This window comes from Hemibagrus wyckioides, linkage group LG29, assembly GCF_019097595.1.
Source record: "Hemibagrus wyckioides isolate EC202008001 linkage group LG29, SWU_Hwy_1.0, whole genome shotgun sequence".
Lineage (NCBI taxonomy): Eukaryota > Metazoa > Chordata > Actinopteri > Siluriformes > Bagridae > Hemibagrus > Hemibagrus wyckioides.
In genome coordinates, this window is record NC_080738.1 from 19,979,033 (window position 1) to 19,992,457 (window position 13,425).

The window sequence follows — 13,425 nt, forward strand, 5'->3', positions numbered from 1 at the left end:
ATGTATTAAAGAACGTCACACATTTTATCTATTTATATTTACCTTTATTGTTGTGGCTCGTCACTGAACCAGGTTAGTTCCTGTTGACTTTATAACAGCTATAAACAGCAGCTATGACACGGGAGAATCCTTCCAGACGATTCATGTTATAACATTTAATATTATATTATACACCAATCTGACATAACATTATGACCACCTGCCTAATATTGTGCTGGGCTGACCCGTCCTGCACTGTGTATTCTGACCCCTTTCTATCAGAACCAGCATTAACTTCTTCAGCAGTTTGATCAACAGTAGCTCGTCTGTTGGATCGGATCACACGGGCCAGCCTTCTCTCCCCACCTGCATCAATGAGCCTTGACCGCCCATGACCCTGTCGCTGGTTCACCACTGTTCCTTCCTTGGACCACTTTTGATAGATACTGACCACTGCAGACCGGGAACACCCCACAAGAGCTGCAGTTTTGGAGATGCTCTGATCCAGTGGTCTAGCCATCACAATTTGTCCCTTTTGGTCAAACTCACTCAAATCCTCACACTTGTCCATTTTTCCTGCTTCTAACATCAACTTTGAGGACAAAATGTTCACTTGCTGCCTGATATATCCCACCCACTAACAGGGGCCATGATGAGGAGATAGTCAATTTCCTCACTGCTCCATCACACACTCCATCACCTCTCTCTGCTCACAATGTTATGACTGATCGGTATATTATTATATTATATTATATTATATTATATTATATTATATTATATTATATTATATTATATTATATTATATTATATTATATTATATTATATTATATTATATTAGACACAACATACAATATTATATTAGACACAACATACAATATTATAATATACACTATATTGCCAAAAGTATTCTCTCACCCATCCAAATAATCAGAATCAGGTGTTCCAATCACTTCCATGGCCACAGGTGTATAAAATCAAGCACCTAGGCATGCAGACTGTTTTTACAAACATTTGTGAAAGAATGGGTCGCTCTCAGGAGCTCAGTGAATTCCAGCGTGGAACTGTGATAGGATGCCACCTGTGCAACAAATCCAGTCGTGAAATTTCCTCACTCCTAAATATTCCACAGTCAACTGTCAGCTGTATTATAAGAACGTGGAAGTGTTTGGGAACGACAGCAACTCAGCCACGAAGTGGTAGGCCACGTAAACTGACGGAGCGGGGTCAGCGGATGCTGAGGCGCATAGTGCGAAGAGGTCGCCAACTTTCTGCAGAGTCAATCGCTACAGACCTCCAAACTTCATGTGGCCTTCAGATGAGCTCAAGAACAGTGCGCAGAGAGCTTCATGGAATGGGTTTCCATGGCCGAGCAGCTGCATCCAAGCCATACATCACCAAGTGCAATGCAAAGCGTCGGATGCAGTGGTGTAAAGCACGCCGCCACTGGACTCTAGAGCAGTGGAGACGCGTTCTCTGGAGTGACGAATCGCGCTTCTCCATCTGTCAATCTGATGGACGAGTCTGGGTTTGGTGGTTGCCAGGAGAACGGTACTTGTCTGACTGCATTGTGCCAAGTGTAAAGTTTGGTGGAGGGGGGATTATGGTGTGGGGTTGTTTTTCAGGAGCTGGGCTTGGCCCCTTAGTTCCAGTGAAAGGAACTCTGAATGCTTCAGCATACCAAGACATTTTGGACAATTCCATGCTCCCAACTTTGTGGGAACAGTTTGGAGCTGGCCCCTTCCTCTTCCAACATGACTGTGCACCAGTGACCAAAGCAAGGTCCATAAAGACATGGATGACAGAGTCTGGTGTGGAGGAACTTGACTGGCCTGCACAGAGTCCTGACCTCAACCCGATAGAACACCTTTGGGATGAATTAGAGCGGAGACTGAGAGCCAGACCTTCTCGTCCAACATCAGTGTGTGACCTCACAAATGTGCTTCTGGAAGAATGGTCAGAAATTCCCATAAACACACTCCTAAACCTTGTGGACAGCCTTCCCAGAAGAGTTGAAGCTGTTATAGCTGCAAAGGGTGGACCGACGTCATATTGAACCCTATGGATTAGGAATGGGATGTCACTTAAGTTCATATGCGAGTCAAGGCAGGTGAGAGAATACTTTTGGCAATATAGTGTATATTATAGATATAATCTGCTACAGTCAGAGCTGCTGTTATAGAAATTTAATCAACACTTTCTGACCAATCAGAATGCAGAACTCCGAGGCAGTGTGGTGCACAAACGAATTGCATTAAACCTTTTAATCACTGTGTGATTTTAACAGAACCCCACTGACCCGAATGCAACAGAAGAGAGAGAGAGAGAGAGAGAGTGTGTGTGTGTGTGTGAGTGACGTGAGTCATTAAGGGCAGCTTGAATTGTGTTTAATCCTGTTTAATTGCAGAGTTAAGAGGAGAAACATGGAGCCTCCTGGCGTTCTCACACCTGCGCAAGCATCAAGAGAATCTAAAAGAGACTGAGGATGAAAGGCTTTTACCCCACAGAGCCCCGGGGGAGTAACGTGACATTTCTGTGTTCAGACTACACACACGTGAACACACACTCGCTATGTTCTACTATACAGTGACTTGCAGAATTATTTACCCTGATGGAACTGATCCACATTCTGTACTTCTATCACCAGAAGGTCTACAGATCTGTATGAGGAGCTGAAATCTTCATGGAGCTCGGAGAGTGTTAGACCTCGAATCCACACGTCACTGACTCAAACTGGACACTGAACCGGAGCACTGACTTACTGCTACATCTTTACTGTGGGTTATAATCAATTATTTATTCAATTATTCAATTAATTTCATTTATTTATTAGCATGTACAGCAAAGAACACAACTGAATACAATAAAAGAACAGAACAAAACTCACAAACTGAACAGAACAGGTCATAATAAAATAAAAAGTAGGGTTATAAAACTGAATAAAATGGAATAGAACACAGCAGAACAGAAGAGAAGTAGAATAAAATAACAAAATAATGTAAATAATAGAATAAAATGCAACAAGAGAACACAACTGAAGAGAAGAAAGTTATACACCTTCACTTTGTACAGTCTGTTCCAGTCTATCGTGCTTGTCATCCACACAAACACCCGCACGCGCACACACACACACACACGAACGAGCATCTCCTTAACGAAAGCGCCACGTAACGCACCGCACGCGCATCAGTGTCTCCCGTTAAGCTCGCGAGCGTCTTCTCTGCCGGAACCAGGATGGCACTGAGGCGGATGTTGGACTCCTAACACTTCTTTTATTCCTGTTTTCTCTCGCGGTTCCGTGTCACCGCACTTAACATGGCCTCGAACGTGACGCGCAACTGGACCAACCAGTTCGCGCAGCCGCCGTGGCGCGTGGCTCTGTGGTCGGTGGCGTACGGCTCGGTTCTGACCGTGGCCCTGTTCGGGAACCTGGTGGTGGTGTGGATCATCGTGGCTCACCGCAGGATGCGCACCGTCACCAACTACTTCCTGCTGAACTCCGCGTTCTGCGACGCCGCCATGGCCGCCTTCAACACGCTCATTAACTTCATTTACGCCGCGCACGGGGACTGGTACTTCGGAGAGGCGTACTGCAAGTTCCACAACTTCTTCCCGGTCGCCGCCGTGTTCGCCAGCATCTACTCCATGACCGCCATCGCCATGGACCGGTACCGAGCTTCACTTCATAATAAACATCATTATTCTAAACGCGGTCACTCCTCAGACTCCATCACGTGTGCAGATCAGTACACATTATTATTATTATTATTATTATTATTATTATTATTATTATTATTATTATTATTGTATGTTATTATTATATTATATGTATTATTATACAGAAGGCTATTAAACAATGAAACAATACTGGGAAGTTTAAGCTCCAGTAGAGTCATCTCTAATGGTTTCCATCGCATCCCTCAGGGTTCCCATTAAAGATCAGGAACTGAACTGAACCTGTCCTCGTCACTGCTGTGGAACCTGTAGTGTGTATCTTCTCTTCAGCTTCCATAGACGGAGCTTAATGATCACTTCTACCATTAATGATCTTTTACAGTCACGTGTTCACGTGTAAATATGTTACATTTAGCATTCTTTTTTTTTTAATTGAACAAATGTCCATTATTATTATTATTATTATTATTATTATTATTATTATTATTATTATTATTATATTCTCTCTTTAATCCAATCTCCACCAAAGATAAGCCTTCAGACTGAGCAGAGGGGATAATTTATGAAGTTTGGGAATTTAATTTCCTACTGCTCTGTCTCTCTCTCTCTCTCTCTCTCTCTCTCTCTCCCCTCCCTTCCTCCCTCCCTATCTCCCCCCCTCTCTCTGCCCCCCCTCACTGTCTCTCTCCCTCTCTCTTCCTCTGTGTGTCTCTCTCTCTCTCTCTCTCTCTTTCCCATATGCTGTAAAGAATAATTTTTCTTCCATATCAGTTGTTCTCACCTCTCAGGTACAGCAGACGGTGGTCACAGCACTGGTTCTCTGACTGTGTGATTGATGGTGATGTCTCTGTGACAGGTACATGGCCATCATCCATCCTCTGAAGCCCAGATTATCGGCCACAGCCACTAAAGTGGTCATCGTGTGTATCTGGGTTCTCGCCGTGGTTCTGGCGTTCCCTCTCTGCTTCTACTCCACCATCAGGAGTCTACCACGAAGAACCATCTGCTACGTCGCTTGGCCAAGACCAGCTGAAGATTCATTAATGTAGGATAGAAATGATTCATTCATTCATTCATGAGAGAGAACCTGGTTTCTCGGTTACTGTTCTAATGATGTGTGTTTTATTAAACATTCACTGTTCCCCAAAGATTCCTCAAGGGATGTTTTCCTACTTAATTCTTAAATCTTCTGTAATAGGGTCTACACAGAACCTTGATCCTTTCACTAGAAAAGTAATGAAAGAACTCTTAATGGTTATATATTAAACATTTTATTGTGAAAGTGTAGAAGTTATATCTAGCATTAAAGTATTTAAATGTTCCTCAAGTGTTCCTTTAATGGTTCCTTAGATGAATAGTTTTCCTCCTTTAGAGAACTGGAACCCATAACCAATTCCAATAAGAGTTCTGGCTTCCTAAGGGGAAACTTTTTAGAAAGGTTCAAGAGAACATTCTCATGTTGAAGAACTGTTGAAGAACTCTTCAGAATGCTCAGGTAGTGGAACATTTTCCTCTGAGAGTGAAGGAAGTCAGGTTGACTAGATGCTAATATGATTGTAGATGTTTCACTGCTCATCCCTAGAGCTTCATGGGTTCCATCCTCAGAAAAAAAAGGTCTGAAGAAAATTCACATTCATGCTGCAAGAATGACTCCACGATCTGATTCTAAATCATTCCTCATCTAATAACTTTTATGATGCTCCAAAGATCTTCTGCCTCTTTCCCAACTTCACTCCTCTAGGAAAAATGTGTCCTTGTGGGTTTTATGGACAGTTAATGAGGTCATTATTATAGAACCTCTAAGGGTTCTTCTGTTTATTATGAAGTGTGTAGTGGTACTTACCACATCTTTGTGATGGTTCAGGTACCACGTCATAGTGTCTGTGCTGGTCTATATGCTGCCCCTAGTGGTGATGGGAATTGCGTACACCATCATTGGAGTGACGCTGTGGGGAAGCGAAATTCCAGGAGATTCATCAGACAACTATCACGGCCAGCTCCGCGCCAAGAGGAAGGTACGGAGAGAGAACCGGCTCACTAACCGGAACATAAACAAATTTTATTCATTAAAACTTTATTAATATTAAACAATTCTTTTGTTAGTTTGATGAGCTCTGCTCCACAGAAACATGACCACAGCATGAAGGATCATCTGACCTTCTGCTCATCTCCTGTTTTTAGTTCATTCATCAGTCTAAAACTTCACTCACTGAGACAAGTGACATTTCTCCTGAACATCTTTCTGGTGTTTAAAATGAGGTGAAACTTTTAATGAGATAAAAAATAAATAAACAAATAAATAAATAAAATCTATTTCTAAACACAATCATCATCCTGTTTCATCAGAACTCATTCCCTCTGTGCTGTGGGAATCTCACCGAAACATTATTACAGTCTAGACCCACAGATTAAGGTCGTATGTGTGAGTACAGGCCAGCTGTGAGAGCTTACACACACACACACACACACACACACAGATCATTTAGCGTGTGATGTCATATCCTTTTCTAATCCAGTGCTGGTGGTGGAGGTGCGGAGATTACAGAGGTTTAACGATGCGTTATAGAACCTTTTAACCTTTTACTCACCGTCTGCTGACCGAAGCTGTTCACAGAGTCAGAGTCATTAACAGGATTGTTTTGGAGTAAACCCACAGGGATATTAGGATGTGAGGAGAAGCTCAGGAGTCCCACAGGGTTCTGCTTCAGGCTCAGTGCTGTTCTTCATACGCAATCTTTCATAAACATCAGGCTTTATTTCACTTCACTGCTGAGACACAGTGACGTGTTTCATCCAAACCTTTCTGTTCCTGTAGAGTTCAGTGATTTTAGCTCTCAAGGACAGAGCTGCATGTTTAACGCCTGCTTTCTTTAATCCTTATTATCTATATTGTCATGCGTTCACCTCAACAACGTAACAGAAATGTTTTATTAAAAACTGATGAGTTTAAGGTGAGTGTTAGTGTCGTCCACAAATTTCTGATTATTATAAAACACTTAAGACTTAAAACAAGGTGAGATTAATAATAATAATAATAAGCTTAATATAAGTCCAAGTCGAGGCGAGGCACTGAGCCAGCTCACAGTTCTGTCTGATTTCATTTCATTCCAGCAGCCAACACACCTGAGCCTGTAATTAGCCCTTGGGTACCTGGCTCAGGTGTGTTGGCTGCTGGAATGTGCAGAGCTGAGTGAGTGTGTGTGTGTGATGTATGGCTCCAGGATGTGTCTGCTTCTCCTCCTCTCTTCTCTTAGATCATCACTGAAGGACAGCCGCCTCTTCATCACCGTCCCCAACACACACACACACACACACTCACTCACACACACACACACACACACACACACTCACTCACACACACACACACACACACACACACTCACTCACACACACACACACCCTGCACCCTACCATTATAACTGCGTCATCACTAACCTTTAACTGCTTTGTGTTTTGTGACTCAGGGTCTCTCTGTCCTCATTACCCCACCCCAGCGCTCTTCACTCCACTTCCTTTACAGAGGAACTGATTGATTGTGGACATAAACTCCACCCACAGACTTTTCTTTTTCTTTTTTTTAAAAAATGAAAGTGAATCCAGTTTAAAATGCTAAAAACATTTTAATATAAATTATATATTTAAATATTATTTTTTTTCTGAGTATTTAAAGGAAATTAATTTGAAATAGATTTAAAACTGAGACCAGGTTTGATTTTCATGGCAGGAAACAGCATGTGGCTGAGAGAAATGTAAATATTATTTGCATATTAAATTCTACACTGTGTGTTTCACTACATCCGTGTGAAGAATTCAGTTCTATTCCTATTATTTATGTTTAATTTACATATTTAAAGAATAAACACTCTGATTTGATGCTAAAGCGTTTTATAAACTGTGCTGTTGTTGAAGTTGATGGTTGTGTAGAAACTCCAACCCTTTCTCTGTCCTCAGGTGGTGAAGATGATGATTGTTGTGGTGGTGACCTTTGCCCTTTGCTGGTTGCCGTATCATGTCTACTTCATCGTCACTGGACTGAACAAACAGTTAAACAAGAAGAAGTCAATTCAGCAGGTTTACCTCTCAGTGCTGTGGCTGGCCATGAGCTCCACCATGTACAACCCTATCATCTACTGCTGCCTCAACAACAGGTAACACACACACACACACACACACACACAGATGTAGTAAAACTGGTTATAATCCTACCTCAGATACACCTAGCCATGCTGAGGATAGAGTCAGGTTTTAGCCCCTTAACAGACTCCTGTGGCCTCTTATCCCCGCCCCTTACTTAAAATGTTAAAGGGGGAGGAGCTTGTCCAACATGTCACTGCACTTGTAATTCAGCCATCAAGCAGCAGAGGGCATTAGATCACATTTAATTTCACTGACTTCCAGATAGGTTTAAAAATAACAATGACACACAGGAGCTTTTATAGGAACACAAAACTGACCCCAGAACCTTGGGGAAGCTTCAGATGGGTTTTATATAAAACTCTATAATAACCTTTAGGGTTTGTTTGTAGATTATATTATATATAGACACATTCAGTATTTCAGGGATTATTAGAAGAATCTGTTGAACTTTCAGGTTATTAAATTGAATTAAAAACCACAATCCACACAACAAACATCCATAAACAAAGAGATGAGATTTAGTTCCTGAGTGTGTTATCTCTGAGCCATGAGAACTGAAGCTCCTTATTTTTATTGATACACCGACTTTTCTGTTGTATTTTTGACATTTAACCCCCACTCAGTGTAGAGATGCTCTCCTGTGGTCCTGCAGGTTCAGAGCAGGCTTCAAAAGAGCTTTCTGCTGGTGTCCTTTCGTCCGAGTATCCAGTTATGACGAGTTGGAACTGCGTACAGCTCGACTCCACCCACGGAACCGCAGCAGCATGTGCACGCTGTCCCGCGTCGACACCAGTGTCCTCGGAGACGACCCTCGCCACGGCAACCGCAAGAGCACCAAGTCTCTGACCCACAGTGAGATCAATGGCTCTAAAGCGAGTCCTCCTCCCACCAAATACGGCCTGTACACCGACACAGCCTCCACCTCCAAACACTTCGACTGACACCAACACAATTCCAGTCTAACTTCAGATTTCTGTGTGTGATTTTAATCATTCTGAAAACACTGAAGCAGGTGAAAGCAGGTCAGAATTCAAGACGTCGTCATGGTGAAGTGAAACGTTAGATTCATTGTGAAGTCTGTTGCTGTAAAAATATTACTCATATTTAATCTAAAGTTAACAGTAGTGTTGGTGAAACATGAAGGGATGGAGACTGTTAGTGGACTGAAGATAAAATCTGATGATTATTTAAGAGGAAATATTAGCCCATGATGCAGTGAGTGCAGTGTTTAATATCATAATATTATTAACTGTATTATTAAAGACGACGTCATGTGAGAATTAGAGTCGGAAATAATGACTGTATGAGAACACACACCTGCATGATGTGAGGAATTTTAGGAGAACCTCTGTACAGATGTTTTCCTGCTGTATCCTAGATGTCGTGTACGATCATAACTTCTGTAGTAAACGTGTGAAGTTTGATGATTTCATGTGATTTAGTGTCACGATCATGTAAACACGCCTGTAACACAGTGACTGATATTCAGACATTTATTTTGTGATGAATAAAAGTGTCTCCGAAAAATCATACTTTAAAGTCTAATCTCTGATGTTCTAACATCTGATTTACAGGAAACACTTTCTGACCAATGAGAGTTCAGCAGTGCTGTGATGTAAGCATCGTTAATTATTCAGATTGAAGGAAAACGTGAAAGACGAAGCAGTTTCTTACTTTAAACTCAGAGTAATAATCATTAATATCCAATCTTATTAATAAAGCACATTACAGACTGCAGCTTTACCATCCCTTCACCTCCGCCTGAGAACATGCTAATCTGTCACTAGCCTAACACTGCTAGATGTTTCTCAGAGTTTCTCAGCATCATTAATATTAGTCACTAAATCTAACCTCATTTTCTGGACATAAGGTGTTTACTTGGTCCAGTGCCATGGCTTCAGGTCAGAGCTGAGGACATGCTGATATTTCATACAGAGTTATTACATTTATTACAAAATATACTGAACATAAACAGAACAATATCTCTAATCTTTAGCTTTTATTTGATGATGGTGATGATGATGACTACATGACTAATCACTCCCATGTACAGCTCTCTCGTGTAAAAAAGTCAAACGTTAAATGTACAGAAGAGTTTAGTGCAGAAACATTAAAACTCTCTCATTTGTTGAAATGAAATCATCACTGAAGCGTTAATATCTCCAACATCCACTTACGTTTACTACAGGAATGATATTAAAGTGTACATTTAAATGAAGCCAGTGGAAAAAGCTCACATTACTCCAGACATAAAAGGCTTTTTGTTACTGAGAGCTCTGGACCTGACCTGGGTTTGTGTTTCCTCAAACTCATACTCAAGCTCTTCTGCTGAGTTTGGCCTTTAATTCTTATTTAAAGTCTAATTTAAAGTAATACAAGTTCTCAAGACAGAGCTGAACAAAGCAGAAATAAGCATAAGCAATGTAAAGTAATGTTAAATAAACACTGTTTATTCAGTCGTGTTCAATAACATCAGATTCCACAAACTGTTACTGTACAATAAAATAAAACTCAACATTTTTTTCGTATGCCAATGAGAAAGGAGGAGCGCAGAAAGTCACGTGATACTTAATTGTCTTAATTAGCATATCACAACAACGATGGCCACACCCACTACCACCACCACAAATACCACACCCACTACCATCACCTCAAATACCACACCCACTACCACCACCTCAAATACCACACCCACTACCGTCACCACAAATACCACACCCACTACCGTCACCTCAAATACCACACCCACTACCACCACCTCAAATACCACACCCACTACCGTCACCACAAATACCACACCCACTACCGTCACCACAAATACCACACCCACTACCACCACCTCAAATACCACACCCACTACCATGACCCCAGATCCCACACCAGCTGCCCCCACCTCAGACTCCGCCTCTGTCACAACATCTGCAGGAAGTTTCAGCTCAGGCAAAACACATCCTACCACCAATACTGACAGAAGAATACTACAGGCCAAAAGGAGAAGGAGAAAAGATGCAGCAAATAAAACAGGAAACTCTTCTGGTAAAGCTGAAGGAGGAGAAACCATTACAGAGAGTTCATCAAAGAGGAAAAGAAAGCAAACTCCGGAAAGTCCAAGGACCACAAAGCGTCTCTATAAGGAAGAAGGTAAGGAATGTGGGTCAAAATGAAAGAGAAAATAGGAAAAAATGTAGGAAATTCTGAACATAACATTAACAGTGATATTAAATGTCCACCAGGAGAAAGAGAGGACAGTGAGGTGTGTGTGGATGAACCTGTCCCAGAGGATGTGGAGATGAAGACAGAGACGGGGACAGGGATGGAGAATCATGGTTCATGTCCTGAGGATGTGGAGATGAAGACAGAGACGGGGACAGGGATGGAGAATCATGGTTCATGTCCTGAGGATGTGGAGATGAAGACAGAGACGGGGACAGGGATGGAGTATAATGATTCCTGTCCTGAGGATGTGGAGATGAACACAGTGACAGAGATGGGGACAGGGATGGAGTATAATGATTCATGTCCTGAGGATGTGGAGATGAAGACAGTGACAGAGACGGGGACAGGGATGGAGAACTATGATTCATGTCCTGAGGATGTGGAGATGAAGACAGTGACAGAGATGGGGACAGGGATGGAGAACTATGATTCATGTCCTGAGGATGTGGAGATGAAGACAGTGACAGAGACGGGGACAGGGATGGAGTATAATGATTCCTGTCCAGAGGATGTGGAGATGAAGACAGAGACGGGGACAGGGATGGAGTATAATGATTCCTGTCCAGAGGATGTGGAGATGAAGACAGAGACGGGGACAGGGATGGAGTATAATGATTCATGTCCAGAGGATGTGGAGATGAAGACAGAGATGGGGACAAGGATGGAGTATAATGATTCATGTCCAGAGGATGTGGAGATGAAGACAGAGACGGGGACAGGGATGGAGTATAATGATTCCTGTCCAGAGGATGTGGAGATGAAGACAGAGACGGGGACAGGGATGGAGTATAATGATTCCTGTCCAGAGGATGTGGAGATGAAGACAGAGACGGGGACAGGGATGGAGTATAATGATTCATGTCCAGAGGATGTGGAGATGAAGACAGAGACGGGGACAGGGATGGAGAACTATGATTCATGTCCTGAGGATGTGGAGATGAAGACAGTGACAGAGACGGGGACAGGGATGGAGAACTATGATTCATGTCCTGAGGATGTGGAGATGAAGACAGTGACAGAGACGGGGACAGGGATGGAGTATAATGATTCATGTCCTGAGCATGTGGAGATGAAGACAGAGACGGGGACAGGGATGGAGTATAATGATTCATGTCCTGAGCATGTGGAGATGAAGACAGAGACGGGGACAGGGATGGAGTATAATGATTCATGTCCAGAGGATGTGGAGATGAAGACAGAGACGGGGACAGGGATGGAGTATAATGATTCATGTCCAGAGGATGTGGAGATGAAGACAGAGACGGGGACAGGGATGGAGTATAATGATTCATGTCCAGAGGATGTGGAGATGAAGACAGAGACGGGGACAGGGATGGAGTATAATGATTCATGTCCAGAGGATGTGGAGATGAAGACAGAGACGGGGACAGGGATGGAGTATAATGATTCCTGTCCAGAGGATGTGGAGATGAAGACAGAGACGGGGACAGGGATGGAGTATAATGATTCATGTCCAGAGGATGTGGAGATGAAGACAGTGACAGAGACAGGGACAGGGATGGAGTATAATGATTCATGTCCTGAGGATGTGGAGATGAAGACAGAGACGGGGACAGGGATGGAGTATAATGATTCCTGTCCTGAGGATGTGGAGATGAAGACAGTGACAGAGACGGGGACAGGGATGGAGTATAATGATTCATGTCCTGAGGATGTGGAGATGAAGACAGTGGCAGAGACGGGGACAGGGATGGAGTATAATGATTCCTGTCCAGAGGATGTGGAGATGAAGACAGTGACAGAGACGGGGACAGGGATGGAGAACTATGATTCATGTCCTGAGGATGTGGAGATGAAGACAGAGACGGGGACAGGGATGGAGTATAATGATTCCTGTCCAGAGGATGTGGAGATGAAGACAGAGACGGGGACAGGGATGGAGTATAATGATTCATGTCCAGAGGATGTGGAGATGAAGACAGAGACGGGGACAGGGATGGAGTATAATGATTCATGTCCAGAGGATGTGGAGATGAAGACAGAGACGGGGACAGGGATGGAGTATAATGATTCCTGTCCAGAGGATGTGGAGATGAAGACAGAGACGGGGACAGGGATGGAGTATAATGATTCCTGTCCAGAGGATGTGGAGATGAAGACAGAGACGGGGACAGGGATGGAGTATAATGATTCATGTCCTGAGCATGTGGAGATGAAGACAGAGACGGGGACAGGGATGGAGTATAATGATTCCTGTCCAGAGGATGTGGTGATGAAGACAGAGATGGGGACAGGGATGGAGTATAATGATTCCTGTCCTGAGGATGTGGAGATGAAGACAGAGATGGGGACAGGGATGGAGTATAATGATTCCTGTCCTGAGGATGTGGAGATGAAGACAGAGACGGGGACAGGGATGGAGTATAATGATTCATGTCCTGAGGATGTGGAGATGAAGAC

At 43.0% G+C, this 13,425-nt stretch overlaps 1 protein-coding gene across 1 annotated transcript; it reads left to right on the plus strand.

Moving 5' to 3' along the window:
- Positions 1-3,127: 3,127 nt before the first annotated feature.
- Positions 3,128-9,320, plus strand: tacr3l (tachykinin receptor 3-like). The gene is made up of 5 exons (XM_058384398.1): positions 3,128-3,644; positions 4,508-4,696; positions 5,516-5,666; positions 7,603-7,799; positions 8,441-9,320. The coding sequence occupies exons 1-5, from the start codon at positions 3,292-3,294 to the stop codon at positions 8,727-8,729; spliced, it is 1,179 nt and encodes a 392-aa protein (XP_058240381.1). The 5' UTR covers positions 3,128-3,291; the 3' UTR covers positions 8,730-9,320.
- Positions 9,321-13,425: the final 4,105 nt, after the last annotated feature.